The 16,699-nt window shown below is 38.6% G+C and overlaps 2 protein-coding genes across 3 annotated transcripts; one reads left to right on the top strand and one right to left on the bottom strand.

Annotated features, from left to right (window-relative positions):
- The first annotated feature begins 3,305 nt into the window (after positions 1-3,305).
- On the top strand, positions 3,306-8,507 carry sftpba (surfactant protein Ba). The gene is made up of 10 exons (XM_079364528.1): positions 3,306-3,412; positions 3,503-3,564; positions 5,429-5,503; positions 6,543-6,671; positions 6,819-6,926; positions 7,041-7,121; positions 7,285-7,468; positions 7,816-7,874; positions 7,974-8,039; positions 8,138-8,507. The coding sequence occupies exons 1-9, from the start codon at positions 3,358-3,360 to the stop codon at positions 8,028-8,030; spliced, it is 810 nt and encodes a 269-aa protein (XP_079220654.1). The 5' UTR covers positions 3,306-3,357; the 3' UTR covers positions 8,031-8,039; positions 8,138-8,507.
- A 439-nt stretch (positions 8,508-8,946) lies between these two features.
- On the bottom strand, positions 8,947-16,511 carry mat2aa (methionine adenosyltransferase 2Aa). 2 transcript variants are annotated; one of them, XM_079364526.1, is made up of 9 exons: positions 16,147-16,511; positions 14,541-14,618; positions 13,687-13,809; positions 12,985-13,097; positions 12,725-12,868; positions 11,891-12,109; positions 11,537-11,719; positions 10,984-11,117; positions 8,947-10,885 (listed from the first exon to the last, which is right to left on the bottom strand). In XM_079364526.1, exons 1-9 carry the CDS (start codon positions 16,238-16,240, stop codon positions 10,783-10,785), a joined length of 1,191 nt encoding a protein of 396 aa, XP_079220652.1. In that variant the 5' UTR covers positions 16,241-16,511; the 3' UTR covers positions 8,947-10,782. The 2 variants fall into 2 exon arrangements, with proteins under 2 accessions (XP_079220652.1, XP_079220653.1); XM_079364527.1 differs by having other exon boundaries at positions 16,301-16,510.
- Positions 16,512-16,699: the final 188 nt, after the last annotated feature.

The raw sequence follows: 16,699 nt of genomic DNA, 5'->3' as shown, positions 1-16,699 counted from the left end.
AGTTACGTATGATTTTAAGTCAGGGAAAATCTGTTAACAAAGAAGTGTTTTAATCAATTGTGAGATTACTGGATTATTTTAGGATGATCCAGTAATCTCTAAACAAAGGGATAAAAAAAGATACCTACACGACTAGTTCAACTTACACCAGTGTGTCCGCCCCATAAATTCCCTTTGGGTGAACTGACACGCTTTAGATGTTGTTTAAATACATACTTACATGTTAACCTTTCCTTTAACCAGGGAATTTAATTTAAACCTGGCGCCTGCTAAATGCACGTGTATGTTTGCTGCCATCGTGAGAGCTTGAACTGTCTGTTTCTATGAGATTGATCAACATTTGTTAAATATTTATTAGGTTAAGGATAGTTAGGGATTAATCTTTAGTCTTTTTACTTCCCCACACGGAAACCAACCCCCCAAATCCACAGCCCCATTTCTGTTCAAACAGACAATTCCCAGGAACTTACTGTACAAACACAAAACACATATCCCAGGGTTTGAATGTGTTTAGTTCCTGGTGTATTACAAAGAATAATACAGTGAGCTACTGGTAAAACATAGAAAACTAAAGTCAGACCTTTCCTTTGGTACAGTATATAAATGTACTGAAGTCGTTACAAATAGCAGAAGATGCAATCTACAAATCCCAATGTAATAAAACAAACCCAATCTTAACAATTATATATAAACATCCTGAAAAGTATATAGGACTTATGGAAACTTTTTCACCTTTGTACCTTGAAATATTTAAAATAATAATTCCATATTGGTCTTAGTTTTGCAAGTAATCTCATGTATTGAAGATCTTGTAATAATTGGTTGAAATAACGTGAGCATACTGCTGTTTTTGTGTCTCTTAATGGAAGCCAAGCTGACCTACTTTCACTAACCTTTGAACACCTCTAAGTAATAAAAAATGAACGAACAGCAAAGCCATGCTGCTGTTGATAACTAATAGAAAATGTGTTGCCAGGGTAACAATGACAGGTTTGTTGTTTTGAGACAACCAAATTCCTACAATGGGCATTGTGCACGCACAGGTGAAATTGTGTAATCAAGAAGTCATGGAACTGCACAGAATGAGGTGCCTCAATCAGACAGGTTAAATCAGTCGAAGGTGTTGATTTAGTTTTGATCTGACTTCCACTGCTGTTCAGAACTGGGACGTCTGCCAGGACTGCAAGCAGTTATTTAAGCTTAATGCTTACAGGCTTTATGATGCAGATGTCTAAGTACCATAGACGACTGAACAAAGGCTTGCTTTTTGCTCACTGATAATGTTATTCAACTGCATGTGTACACATTGTCACATATCTGGAAAGTCTTATACCTATTGGTTTATCAGGTGCATTGTTCAAATTCAAAGACGTAAAAAGAGTCTTGCTACACCTACCTCTACCTCATCGGTGCTGCTCAGCCACCGGACAAGGGCCAAAAGTTCATTTCTAAGAGGGTTTCTATCAACACCTGCCCTCAAAGATCATTTTTTAAGAGTCTAAACTGCCTAAAAATACATTTAAAAAAGTCAAATTGATGGTTTTGAATACCTTGTTATCCTGGAAAATCATTTTCAAGTAACCTTGTATTGAAGTAAAATCTATGACTTTTGAGTGGGTGGTGTTGATCAAAAAGGGGAGACTGTTAAGTCTTGGTGTCCTCGCGGTTCAGACTTCTTATTGATTTTTAGAAATGTCAAAGTAAAATTCACTAACTTTTCCTTTTCAGATCACTATTTTTTGAAGTCAAAGGTACAAAGGTTTATTTGTATTGATTTTGCCACATATGATGACATAATGGTTCACTTAAATACTTGCAAACCGCACATAGAAGCCATTTGTTCCACAGTACATTTGGGTCTATCTAAAGGGTAACATTTCACCCTTTGCGTGCACTTTGTGAATTAGATGGTTTCTATTTGGCTAGATTCAGCAGTCTCAAAAGAAAGACAATCGTGTCAGTGAACGAGGCCCAGAGTCTTTCTTGAAGCTGCCACTAGGAGCTGCCAGAGAGAAAATGATCACTTCTTAGATGATCCATGCTTTGAATATACTTCTACTTCTTGATTGTCACGCCTAGATCCCTAGAAAATGACATCATCCTGGTTATCCCCCTCAACCATCTCTTTTTGCCTGCATCATGTTTCTGCTCTTTTGACAATCATCATCATGAAATGTGTGATTCATTAAGATGGAAAAACTACACAGCTCCCACTTTAATACATTTCATGCAAGATTCTGTTGATCCTCGAGTCATCAAAGCCAAACTTAGAGACTGCAGAATAACATTAGCAGTTGTGTGTGTTGTATTCTTGCTTGAAAGTTCAAGATGAGGCGCAGCTTGTGAAACTGAAACGGGTGAGCGTTGTGAATTTCTAAATAAAGGTGCATGTTGACCTAATAATGTACACCAATGTTTTGACTTTCCAATGATTTGATTTAATTTTTGATTAGGTATTGTAAAAGTCACAGCTAAGGTACACTTAAGTCAGTGGTGTCCAAACTTTTTTTCTTGTGGACCAAAATTGTCGTGTTAGAATTACTTACAGGCCACAGTTTTTTTCTTCTTTTTTTTTTTTTTAAATGTAAAATAATATTGTAAGAAACTTTTTGTATTTTGACCTCTTCAAACACACATCACAATCAAAAGGCTTGCTCGCTGTTTTTTTATTTGTTTTTCTCAGAATCAAACCTGTGACATGGTTAACTTTTTTGTAAAAGCTTTCTGTAGTTAGCTCAGGTTACTAAAGGGTTAAAAAACAGTCTGCTTGTTTGCAAAGATTATGCAAAGGTTCCTTTTCATAGTTAACTAAAAATGTGGAAAATAGCTGTTTAAAAAAATAAAGAAAAACATAAATTTTGCTGAAAAAATTCTATTTTAGGAACACATTTCAGCCCTTGCTAACATGGCCAAAATCGTCTTATTCTTCGATTGAAGTCGTGGCCCGCAAAAAATCCCCTCAAGTTCTGCAAATGGCCCTCTGGCCGCACTTTGGACACCCCTGACTTAAGTGAATGTAGTGGCTTACATTATACACAAAGAATGTCAAAATTTCAAGACAGTATTCAGAGTTAAAATTAAACAAACTGAAACTACACAGGATGTCACACAAAGGAGCGGCCACATACCACTACATATTTTAGTATTTTCATCTTGGTTTGAGGATATGAAACTTGACTAATGTTTACTTATTGGTTAAGAGAAAAAAAACTTCCGCTATGCTGATTAAACTCCCCTCCCCAAATCAAAAGTTTTTGGTGGGGGCTACTTGGCAGGTGGGCTCTGTCAAATATAAGCTGCTTTCACAATTCTCTGTCCAGAACTTAGGAGGGAAGACATTCAACTAAAAGCAACAAGATGATGGCCTCTCTCAAGATCGCTGTGTTTCTCTTCATTTGTCTTGAAGGCTTTGGTGAGACATAACATAAATTAAAAAACGGATGGTAAAAGAATTTAGCAATTTCATTGAAAATGTATTCATTGTAAAAATGTCAACCTGCAGCTCTGACTTCCGCTTTTAATGGCCGTGATGGTTTGCAGGATGTTCCACCTGCCATGGCAGCAGTAAGTGAAACATTTTTGATTTCTTAAATTAGAATAATATATGAGGTACAGTTCACAATAGATGTGTGTTTAACATACTGATAAAGCCATTAAACATAATTTCACATATCAGCACATGAAAATAATACATGTGTGAAATTCAAGGACTGCCCGGATGAAATACTGACGGATGTGTTTGAAGCATGAGCAGTAATTAGTGTTTCACTGTTTGCTGCTGCTGGTGGTTGAGCTACTTTTAACTACAGTATACTACAGTTACAGGTATATTAGGAAAGGTTATGGATGGACACCACTCAGTTGTGGACAATTTAAGACACACCAGAAAGGAATCTAGAATTGAAAACAATGGTAAAAGTTGGAATCTTGGTTAAATGTGTCTTTCAATGTCAAATATTTAACTTTTGGGAGTGCAATCCCCTTTAAACTGTGCTGCCGTTAAAGGGATACTTCACCCATTTACATGAAGCTTTGTATCATTAGAAACATGGTAGTCGTGTTGAATGGTCGTGAATCCAACCCTCATTTTGCCCTGAGACGAGAAAAATATGTTTTTCTTTGCTTGAAAGTTTTCTTCATGTGATGCAAAAAGCGTCATATTGCATCACATGAAGAAAACTTCCAGGCAAAGAAAAACATATTTGATGGATGGATTCACGACCATTCAACACTACTACCATGTTTCTAATGATACAAAGCTTCATGCAAATGGATGAAGTATCCCTTTAAGTAGGGCTTGACTTAGAAAGAAGCATCTTGAGTATTTGAAGTATAGTTATAGTGCATCAAAAAAAAAAAAAAAAAGCCGACTAGAATAACAGTGAAGTTGATTACCCCCACTGCTATTTTAAAGCAATATGACAGTAGTGATAGGAGCAGTATGATACTTTCATACAGGGGTTTTTTGAGACACACTACAGTTAATTTTACTTAACCAAACTGAAAGTTACAGAACTCGTGTTGACTCCTTTCTGAGAAAACTGAGATTTGCATTTCTTGAAAATCAGGAAGTATTTAAATACTTCCACTTCATGATAAACAATCATACATAAACCTCACACTCATCCTCTAATTTTGATTTGAGTAGAGAAGAACTGAGGCAGAAAGAAGTTTACTCTTCTGAAAAATGTTGAAAAATAAAGATTTCAAACCCTGTCCAAGTAGTTCCCTTTTGTTACTCATGCATTAACAGATAAGTATGAAGGATTTTATGAGTTAACGGGTTTAAGTTATCTTTTTTTTTTTTTTTTGAACCACCACTTTTTATTCTATATTCATATTTATACACAGCTTTTGTAAACAGCTTATATAAACAACAAGTATAAATGTTCAAGGCAAAGCGTCAACAATTTGAAAAAATCATAATATAAAAATAAAAAGAAAACATTTAAAAACATGAAACATACAGTTCGGCAAATTAAATAAAATCCTAATCATGGCATCATCTACACCCACAAAAAGAGGAAATCCTCGATTTGGTCCAAGGAGGGTTACTGTCACAGTCACCTATTACAAGGTGCAAAAAGGGGTTGCAAAACATGCCAGGGCAAGCAGTCCTTATACATCACAACATTCCATTATGTATAATTCAAACAGACAATTCTCCCAAGCAGTCACGTCAATTTGAGGCAGGCAATGACAGGGGTCCACAAATTCATAAACAATTCCAACTTTAAGTGTAGTTTTGCTGTTATTTTTTCCATTAAGTACACTTTCTTTAACCTTTCTCTCCATTGGAGAGGGGTGGGAGGTAGTGGGTTGAGCCAGGAAACAGTTATCATTTTCCTTGCCACTAGTAGCAGGATATGTAGTAAACGAGCCTGTTTTGGGTTTAAGTTATCTTAATCATGTGACATTAACTTTACAGAATGGAGACATCTGCAAGGACTGTACCCAAATATTTGAACTTCTTGCTGACCTCTTTTCCAATGCAGACCTCCAGGTGAGTACAATAGTCGATCCAACAGTAAACACGTTCTTTGAGATTGAGATTTGCTCACAGATGTTATTGTTACAGTGAATAACCATATCCTCAAAGCAAGATTAAAATACCTACTGTGCTATCTGAAGTGCTTACTAAGACCTGTGGCTGCAGTTTACAATAAAATACATACATATAAAAAGTTTGAAATTCCAGCACTTATCCAACTGCTCTTTTATCAGCTTAAAAACAATATGCATATCCAGACGTGCTAATGTTTTGCACACTCATGTACACAGTTAAAATCACAGATATGAAAAGATAAAGTTCATTGTGAAATTGAGCTACCAGCCACTTCCTGTTTTTTGTCTTAAAAGGGGAAGTAGAATGTCTTTGTAATTTTCATTGCTTATCTGACATCAAAGATTCTCCAGAACTAGACTAAATTATACAGAACTGCTCAGAGCTGAACTGAAAGGGGTGTGGACTAGCGCGACGGTCATATCAACATATTACATTATTACATTTAGTTTAAAACGTTTTCCTACTAAAATGCTGTGAACAATAAACTATTAATTTATATTAATAATCTGATTGAGATACCTACAAACATCCATCTACTAAATAATAAAACCTTGAATGCTTGATGCAGGTTTTCAGCTGCTACTCTTTATTGATCAAAGTTGTTAATAGTGTTGTCTATGTGTAGCATACAGTTGTTTGTCATCCCTAATCCCAACACGTCCTATCCGCAAATTAAAAGACTATGTATAATTTAGATAGTCAGGAAATACTGTAGCTGTGTTCTTTTTCAAATAGCATCAACATGAGAAGTAAAACTATTCACTCAATCAGCTTACTTTCTATTTTTTATTTTTAAGGAAGAGGGAATTAACCCAGATGCGTCTCATAAACATCACGATCAGTCGTTGATTTGCAGGAGTTTAGATCTGTGAAGTCGAAATTACACCAACACATCAATAACTGGCCCATTGTCTAGATTGTAGAGGACATGGTTTGATTACTAAAGCCTACAGCTGATACAGCGCTTTACGAACAGAAAAAGATCATGGATGCCATTGACAATATGTGTGACCACCTGCCTGGACCACCTGGTACTGCCAAGCTCTGCAAAGACGAGGTTCAGAAGATACTCCCAGTGGCCATCAACTTCATTACTGCGGTCGTTGTAAGTCACATGCTGAACATGTCCTATTGGTTTATCAAATAAAGGTGTAAAACAAATTTTCCTGTATTTTTCTCTGTGTACCTGATCCATCTGAAAGGTCTCTTTTCAGTATAACACACTATATATTTCTTCTCTTTATATCTGTAGAAACCTGCAGAGATCTGCAAAATCATTGGTCTCTGTGGCTCCAGTTACAAGCAGGAGATGATCAGCTATTTCAAGGAAGCCATTCAGGCTCCTGTGACCGGTGAAAATGTACATGTCAAACTCAAGGAGTTTAAAAGATTGCAAAAAAAATAAAAAATGTAAAGAGTAAAAGCTCAACTTTGATCTGTGTGCTTTCCTCCCTCTCGTTTGTCTTTCAATCAGGGGAAGCCGTCAAAAGAATGCTCCTTCTGCATTTTTCTTCTCAAGACTTTTGAGGACATGCTGCCTAAACAAAGGACTGAGGTAAGCAGCAATGGGACTCACACATGCCCGTTATCAAACAGGGTACATCTCTTCATTCTGCACATCCACAAACGCAGCCTTTTAAACAGCCTAAATGCCACCAGCCAGCACTGCAGACTTTTTGAAAAAGTCATGCTCACCAATGTCTCTGTTTTATCTGCAGGACGCTGTGATCAAGCTGCTGGAGGAGATTTGTCACATTTTGCCCGCAGCCTACCAAGGTCAGTGTGAGACTGTTGTCAGCAAATTCACCAAGACAGTGCTGGACGCCATCCTGGGCTACGCCACACCTCAGGCCATTTGCGCTCTACTCCACATGTGTGACGGGCAGGAGGCTTCTGTTGTGGGTCAGTTTTTCAATCACTTCTTTTGTTCTACTTGTCAAAAAAGGAAAAACAGACAACCAAATAACAATGTCTCCATTCTAAGAATTAGTACCCAAGAAGTAAAACTGTACAAAAAAGTAAGTTGGAAAGGCCCGAGAAGTGTTAAAGCTAGTTAAACAAGTTCAACCTGTTTGACATGTTTAACATGCGTCTCTGTGAGGAATTATTTGAAAAGTCAAATTATTTAAACTATTTATTGAACCTTATTCAGCAGCTGAAACCAGCAGGTGTTTATGGTATAAATAATGACCAATCAGTTTTTACATGATTTATGTCCAGTAAAATAAATGTGTCTTTTTCCCTATTAGACCCATGCACTCTGATAACATACAGCTGCAAAGACATCAAGACTGCCCTCCAATGTGGAGTAAGTAAAAAACAAACAAAAAAACATCCAAATATCAACTTGTGAAAAACATAAATTATCAGTAGTGATGACGTCTGACTCATTGACTTTTCATTTCAGACTGTGTTCTACTGTCAGAAATTTGCCTGGAAGCCTCTCAACACCAACACCATTTAAAATGTTACGGTAGGAGGAATTGTATTAGTTTATGTGTGAATCTAAATCATGATTTGTAAAAGATAATGCTGTTTACATTCAGAAATGTCTTAAATGTATTTTTCCAGGGTGGATTGAAAAGGGCAAGTCAACGTGGATGAATCAGATCCGTCAACCAACAAATATTTAACCGCTTTAAACCTGTGATGTTTTTCTGATGGGATTTCTTCAGCTGCTGATTTGATATGTTACTGCATTTTGTTTATCTACATACCGTCTGCACTGAGTGAGGAAAACAAGGACTTAAGTTTGACAAAAGGAATAATTAAACTTCAGAAATGAATGAAATATTGAACAGATATGACAGCTTAACTGTAGAATCGGGGACTTAAGTAATCATCATGAATGTAATAGCAATAGTTCTGCTTGCTTCACACAATTTTTGTTTTTGTAATACTTCACTGTCCAACAGTCCATATATAAAGTTTCATGGCCTGATTTAATGAGAATTCTTCATCTAATATTTTATTCAGAGGACTACAGACGAACTACCTGAATAAAATGTGCAAACAGTTGGGGTTTGAGAAAAAAACCAAAAAAAACAATTACAAGCACTTAATATGTGCTTGTAATATACAAGTGTGTAGAAGGTCAAATCACAATTTTCCATGACTAAAAAGTGTATGACTTTGTACAAAGGGTTTTTCACAGTTAGTCACACTGCTGGTAAACACACTGAGAACAGTATGGAAACGAGAAGAGAAACAAATGTGATGGTTTTATGTGACTTATTTTCAACACCTGAGGAAGTGATCCTGTTAGCCCACGTTCACCATAATCTTCAACGTTTTGTCACGAGTCGTTACATAAACGTACTCAGGATATGCATGTTTTGTGTAATAAGGATCAGAAGATACACAAATCCAGCTGGAGAGAACACAGAGGAGACTGAACTTTATTTGACGGTTTGAAAGAGAAATTCAACAACAAACAGAGTCCTTTGATTTGAATCACTGAATAGCGAACGTGTAAATCGAAGGACAGAAACAAGGGGAGGATGCTAGATGGGAGTGGGTCAGGGTCAACAAGTTGAGGAGTACGTTTTGAGGGAAGTGGGTTAAAGAAGGCACTTTTCCACAAATCAGCCACCACACTGACAGACTCACTTCCAGTTCTTCAAAACTATCTAGAACAGAAAAAAAAACCCTCACAGGAGACAATGTAAACAGGCTGGTTTCTCTGTACAACACCAACCAATCAAATGTCTCCTGTGGGTCGAGTGAGAGGATGCAAACCTTTTGTCCATAATAATCTGTGGGAGAATATGTAAAGTCAAGTTTCATATCCTCGATGAAGGAGGATAAAAAGAGGGGCCTTGGATAACCTTTAGCCGAGTAGAAAACAAAGGAGTGTAATACATCAGTAAACAGTGCCACCTAGCTGCGTGACTCGACGCATTAACGACACAGCTCCAGCTAGGTTCAAGCTACGGTGTCCTCATTTCACTCAGGCTTGCAGTGAAGATTGTCAAAGTAGATGTGCAACTGGAGAAGCATCAAAGGCCAATACTGCGCGTCTAAGTCTCACCTAACAAAACGTTTCCTCAATGTGTCTGCATCAAAGCTTACTCCATAAACCTGCCTAAAAACAAAAAAGAAACAAGGACGAGGCAAAGCCTCATACATTTAAAACAAATTCATGTCAGACTTGTGTTGATGGAATTTGTTTTGAAGTATGAATAGGCTTGTTTTTTTGTTGTTTTTTTTAAAAATAAATTAAGAAAAAAAAGAACCTCTTCAACAACAAACAGTTCAAACGATTGCACATATAACACGTTTTGGTGACTATGTGCTCAGCATTTCTAGTGAAACATTCAAACTCCACAAGTAACATCTGATCTGATCATAACAGCTGATCCCAAGTCGTTCATGTAACAAAATTAAAAAAAACACTCAGCTGAGAAGATGTGAACAGTAGTACCGTGTCTCACATTCAATAAGCAGCCTGTTAGCTCTTTGTCTTGGTCATCTGCGCTCCGTTCGTGTGAGTCAGAGAAGCCCAAATATGTGCAAACACATTTTTCTCCTGGCTCAACCTTAGTGTAAATTCTCTGAAGTAGTAACTGTGGATAAAGGCACTCCCTCCCCAGAGGTGACAGAGCCCGGGTTTCTCTGTAGCTACACCCAGCATCAGCCTCAGGAGAGGGGAGAAGTGTATCACCTACTCGTCTTGCTTTAAGTAGAAATTTGACACAGCTATCACCTGGAACATTCACAATGGCATTTAAACTAACAAGGTCATTTACAAAAATTGCAGTGGTTCCACAGTGCAGCCCAACATGACCACAGGATCAATAGCAGCTTCTGACTTCTCTGTAAAACGTCAGAACTCAAGTGGCCTGAAGGGACGGCACGCGTAAGGAAACGAGTCGATTTCTTTTTTCACACTGTACAAGCACTGCGAGATATTTTCTTACAAAACGCAGTCAATGGTGGGTCATACTCACATGGTCCTTTAGGAAATCTCCTTTAAATATTTCATGTTTTTAATTTAATATCTTGGCATCTGACATACTATTGTTTTGTCCTTGAACTGTGAAGAATACTTGTAAGTGGAGGAAGGTCAGTTTATCGTGTAGGAGAGGCTTTGGTGACATGATTGTGTGTGTGAGGAGAACGAAGAGGGAGGTGGAAGAGTAAGGAAAGCAAAGAGTAGAGAGCAAAAGGAAACAGGTTTCTCTGTAGTACACCTGCATGAACATGAGAGAATGGGTTCAGAATTTCAGCGTCTTGGGCACCTCCCATGAAAAGACGTCACGACCAAAGTGCCCGTAAGCTGCTGTGCGCTGGTAGATGGGCTTCCTCAGGTCAAGATCCCTGCGACAGGTATTAAAAAAATATAATTACATTTAATATAATGGTGGGGTTTGATTGTTTGTAAGAAGAAAACTCAAAAATCGAACAACGCAGGATACCTCACGATTACTCCTGGACGGAGGTCAAAGTTCCTCATAACGATGTCCAGCAGCTCCTTTTCGCTCTTCTGCGACGTCCCGTAGTGGAAGATTGAGATAGACAGCGGGTGTGCGACTCCGATTGCATAGGATACCTAAACCATCGATACACACCATCAAAAAGGTTTCGCTGGGACAGATGATACATCTCAAATGTTGAAAGCACTGCATCATATCGGCTTGTTTCTTTTTTTTTCAACGTTAAAAAAAAAAAAAAAAAAAAAAAAAAAGGTTTCATTCCAGAAAAATGTTTACATAAATAAAGTCTTGGACATTAAAAAGGTGAAACATATCCCATGACTGTATGGATGCAAGTATCCCTTTCATCCTGACACATTGTAATAGTGTTAGTTTGTTACACATTACTCATTGAGAATTATTTTTTAACTATCCTGCTATTATTTACTACTATTTATAGTAACTATCCTGAAGTCTTCATTGAGTTAAGTCTTAAATTCTCCAAAGTGTACATTTAGGAAACATCAAGGTTAACACTGAAATATTGTAAGCTCACCTGGACCAACACCCGCCTGCATAGCCCAGCTTTCACCAGAGATTTAGCCACCCAGCGTGCAGCATAGGCAGCAGAGCGATCCACCTTTGTGTAGTCCTTCCCTGAAAATGCTCCGCCTCCGTGTGCACCCCAACCCCCGTAAGTATCCACGATGATCTTCCGGCCGGTCAGACCAGCATCACCCTGTCCGAATGACACAGGCCTTTGAGATCAATTCTTTCAAGCTTTAAAAGAAGCACTGAATGGACCACCAGGGTCCGAAGACTTGAAATAAACCCCCTAACAACGTGTCATCTTGTACGTTTTCTGTGTGGGTAAGCAAAATCACAGACGTTACCGATGTTGTTATCTCACCTGCGGTCCACCGATGACAAAGCGTCCGCTGGGCTGCAGGTGATATATGGTTTCATCGTCCAGGTATCCACTGGGAATGACAGCTTTCACCACCTGCTCCTTCAGACAGTGGATCATGTCGTCCAACACCACAGTCTCATCGTGCTGCACAGAGACCACGACCGTGTGGACGCGCAGCGGCACCATGGCGCCTCGATCCTGCCTGTACTGAACAGTCACCTGAGGAGAAAACAAACAGCTGAGTATAAGCTTTGAAAAAGCAAGCAGAGTGGAAGAGATCATTCACAGTTCCACCTCATATTTGTTTAACCTCCAGGGATACAGAGTCTGATACAAAGGCAGAAGAGTTAGTGGAAAAGAAATGCTGCCTTAAGCAATGTTAAGATGTCATATTAATAAAGTTAAGTTAAAAACAATGAACCCAACCTGAGAACACACCCCATGTGCAGAGGCTATAATCCTCTTTGCAGCAGCTGTGGGTTTGAATCCAACCATGGCCCTTTGCTGCATCCCCCCCCCCCCAACACTTCCTGTCTCTCTTCAGCTGTCCTTTCTAATAGAGGCTAACATAGTTGACTCAAAGGTGTCATTTCCTCACTGATGTTAACTGCAAACATTCTATGATTCCTTTTTGCCTTCTTTAGAAGTAATCTAAGGGCAAGGACCACTTCATCCTTTTAAGCTTCTCAGATTGAAGGATTTAGGTTTTACTCTGGGCTTTAAGAAAGTGAGTTTTGCAATTTCCTTCTTTTTTTTTAAGACGCCCTTTTCCATTAGTCAAAGGAACTACAAATGATTCACTATTAAATGTTAATAATCTTTGAGGGAACATACCTGCGTTTTGGAATCAGGTCGGAGCCACGGTAGTGTTCTGTCACGCCGCAATTCAGCCATCTTGGCATTGAGCTTGTGAGCCAGAACAATTGTGAGGGGCATACACTCTTCTGTCTCATCAGTGGCATACCCAAACATCAGACCCTATGAGAGTTTGAGTGACAAATCATCACAGCACTGTACAGGTTAAAAGGAAATTCAAAGACATTTCTGGCACCCAGCTGGGGGTCAAACGGTCATCAAGGTATGATCTCTCCAACCTGGTCGCCGGCTCCCACGTCCTCTTCTTTTCGATCGAGGTGAACGCCCTGTGCAATGTCAGGGGACTGCTGCTCCAACGCCACCAGCACATTGCAGGTTTTAAAGTCAAAACCTGTAAAGCATAACGAGGGACCTTTATCACGCCTGAATGAGGTTCAGTTAAAAATCTCTGGCATTCTTTTTTTTTTTTTTTTTTCGAAGCTCAAAAGAACAATATCTTTCTGTATCTTTCAAGGGACCGGTCTGGTTCAGTGATTCAATATTAAGGTCAGGAATCATCACTTAGTCACCATATAGGGAAATAAACAACAAGTTCAGAGACCACTCACATGATCAATCACAAACTTAACTCATCTGTTTTTTAAATTAACACCACAAACTACAGTGACTTTCACTGTGTAGTACAGTGGGCTTGTCTTGAACTGTTTGGTACAGAAAGTTAAGTAAGGTAAGAAACAGTAGACATAAGCCATTTTCACAAATGCACTCCTTAAAATATCCAGATCATTTCAGTAGGACTGTTCCGGTTATTGTGCTGACCTGGCTGTTCACACACATAATGAAACCGTTTTGATGATTTGAAAAGTAAACATCTTACCTCTCTCTGGAACAACCGGCCCTGAACAATGCTGAGCTTTGAATGTATTATGAGTGTTTTAAAATGCTCAAACAGGAATACACTCAAGCTTTTATGACTGTACCTTTGGAGGAGTCATCATAACCGATGTGTCTGATAGTGTCCCTCACAACCTTCTGGTAGTCCACGTTGGCCCTAGAGGTGATCTCCCCTGCTAGCAGGATCATCCCCGTCTTAGCAACAGTCTCTGAGGACACGAGGACATTAAGTGTAAAGGATGACAGTCGGACTGAGCATTTCAGGCCTTTAAATACAAGCAGATTAATGGAAATTACTTTACAATGTAGAAGGTTGAAGTGTCAAGTCCAGTCTTTTTTTCTCTCTTTTTTTTCCTTCAAAATTGTAAAACATGAAAGGAACAGGAAACATTCCAACCAACATTGTACAACCAAAAGTTAAGAAATTTTATATATATATATATAAATATTGAATTTCATACGACCAAAATATTTGATTAACCAAGGGGTGGAGTTCTATAAACATGAAACGTATATAATGCATAAACCACAGCTTGCTTACATGTATTACATATATGTGTGTTAATATAGCTCCGACTACAAATGGAAACAACACTTCGCATCCTGAAAATCCAGACACTGTGTGCCGACCCTTTGTATGTAAAACCTGTAAATAGAGATCAGGGACTCCAACTTCTTAGTGGAAAATTTCTTCTCTTATTTTCAGTGACTATAAAGCTTCAAGTACAAGTTGGTTGAAATGAGGTAATACATCACATGAACAACATGATACTTCAGAAAAAAACCCCAATCTGAATCGGGAAAACAAAACATGCTTTAAGTTTACAACATGGACCTCACCACTGTTTAGCATCATGCCCTTCTTTCACATGCATGTCCCAACCATTGATAAGAAGCAAAGGCCAGCTGCTGTAGTTTCACTGGTTTGCCGTAGACTTACCACATGCTACTTTGGCATCAGGGTCTTGTCTAAGGTGAGCATCCAAGACAGCATCACTGATTTGGTCGCAGATCTTATCTGAGGAGGAGCACAGATATATTTGGAGATGTCTTTCAAAAATACTTCATTAAAAACCGGAGGGTTGCCGGTTCAAGTCCCTGCATTGACCAAGTCCGGAAATTGGTTTGGTAGCTGGAGAGGTGCCAGTCCACTTCCTGAGCAGACCTCTCCATTGATGCATGTCACTAGGATCCTGTTTGTGCATGAGTGTGTATTTCAGCCTGTGTGTGTTCATGTTCTTTAAAAAGAGTGTAAACCGAATTTCCCCTTGTGGGATTAATAAAGCATAAATTATAATACATTTTTACACTAAATTACGGTAAACATTTTAAATAAAGTGTTTTAACCTCATTGGAAATTTGTGACAATTTCTGGCTTATTCCTTTATTTTGAAGAGCTCAAAGTTTGAAATAGTTTATGTGTCGTCGTCGTCGTCGTCGTCACCCCCCCCCCCCCCCCCCCCAGTATTTCCACTCACATTGTTAAAACTGGTTTGGCAGCAGATCAAAGACTGGACTGAATGACTGAAGCATTTCAGATGTATGAAGGACAATTTGACCCCCCTCCGTAAATTGACAAGGAAACACTTCTAGCTCATTATCAGTAGAGATCGACAGTATGTAGGTAGTTCTAGAGTGCCCTGTAATTATAAAGCATGTAGATGGACTTCATTACATCCACTGCTGAGCTGCAGCCCCTGCAGTACCTATATTTAGGACTACTGCTAAGCCTATTATCTGTTGCAATGGAGGGGCACCCACTGCCCCAATGTAAGAAACTCTACATTTTAATTATTATTATTATTATTTTTTTACAAATAAATGATGCTTAGTTTAAAGCTAAATAGGTGAACATTGATTAAATAAAGACTATACAATATGAGTTAGAGTAACCCTTGCAGTTAATATCACAGATGATGGGCACTTCTGACATCATTGCACAACTATAACAAACAGCTGTCAACATCAAACTCTTTATTTGTACGTTTGTCTTTTCTCTTACAGGCTAAACAATAACTTGTTTACCTGGTGAGTCACAGTAAGCTTAGGTGATGCCACATGGTAGCTAGTAATCCTGTCTAAATTAACAGTAAACTAACCACATTGTTGAAAAAAGATGTGCATGTTTCTGTAGTATAAGATTGTGTGGACGCATAACTAGAACCGTGTAAGTAAAAGAAATAAATACCATGTGGAGCTCAGTGTGACTGACAGGCACGAGCAGTCCCAGCTAACGACATGTTAGCTTTCAGAGCTAGCCGCCGTGTTGTTAGCATGCAGCCGCAACTTTTCTCCAAATAAAATCCCACAACACGCCGTTTTATAAACACGTTTGTGGATCTTTAAGGGATATTAGTTCAATAATGAGCAGTCTGCTCCTGTTACACCGCATGGACACGCTCACTGCCTGTATTGTTAAAGGTCCAAAGAGAATGAATGGTCCAGTACGGATAGAAACAGTAACACCACATGACCTTGTTTTATATGCTAACAGAATGCTATTTGTTATGGTACGATGGGAAACTACCTCCATGTTAAAAACCTACCAGGGTGTCCTTCACCGACCGACTCAGATGTGAAGAGGAAGCAGTCTTCATCAATTAGCGAGTTGCTATGGAAACCGTTCAGCTGGCCGTTCATTTTCCCCTCTAAATAAACTGTTAGCTTACAAGCTAAGTTCAGATACACCTACTTCTTCACCTCAGACTCTAGCTCAGAAGGCGACCACGCTGCTTCTGGTTTGGCTTGGTTGGATGAAAGGCAGAGTAGCTCAGGCAGCTGCTGTTATCCGCCTGTATGGAACTTGTTCTTATTTATAGGTATTTAAGTTATTTCCTTGCAGCCAATGTTGATGTTAAGCACAGACCATGTGGTGCACGTGGGCGTGCTCTAATTGTCCTCGAGGTTAAATGGCCTGCTTGAAGAAGTGACGCAATATTGACTTTTAACAGCGTAAATACTGTTTTCTTCTTTATTTAAATTAAGCCATTTCAATTGGCGATACAATAAAGTATGTACATTATTTATGATAAGGGAATATTAAAAGGCTGTGAAAGCATGAATTACTGTGTTTCTCTGACTTAAGGGATTTGTTAGAGG

The sequence above is a fragment of the Symphodus melops genome (genome assembly GCF_947650265.1).
Source record: "Symphodus melops genome assembly, chromosome: 16".
Taxonomy (NCBI): Eukaryota; Metazoa; Chordata; class Actinopteri; order Labriformes; family Labridae; genus Symphodus; species Symphodus melops.
Note: the sequence above shows the minus strand (reverse complement) of the source record. Positions and strands in the feature narration are given on the sequence as shown.

Excerpts from the sequence above, each read along its gene's own strand:
- mat2aa (XM_079364526.1), bottom strand. The coding sequence starts at position 16,240 with ATGAACGGCCAGCTGAACGGTTTCCATAGCAACTCGCTAATTGATGAA. Across the intron at positions 13,098-13,686 it reads TTATGATGACTCCTCCAAAG|GTTTTGACTTTAAAACCTGC; the intron begins GTACAGTCATAA and ends TATGCTTTACAG. Across the intron at positions 10,886-10,983 it reads CGTCCAGGAGTAATCGTGAG|GGATCTTGACCTGAGGAAGC; the intron begins GTATCCTGCGTT and ends TACCTGTCGCAG.
- sftpba (XM_079364528.1), top strand. The coding sequence starts at position 3,358 with ATGATGGCCTCTCTCAAGATCGCTGTGTTTCTCTTCATTTGTCTTGAA. Across the intron at positions 3,413-3,502 it reads CATTTGTCTTGAAGGCTTTG|CTCTGACTTCCGCTTTTAAT; the intron begins GTGAGACATAAC and ends GTCAACCTGCAG. Across the intron at positions 6,927-7,040 it reads CTCCTGTGACCGGTGAAAAT|GGGAAGCCGTCAAAAGAATG; the intron begins GTACATGTCAAA and ends TCTTTCAATCAG.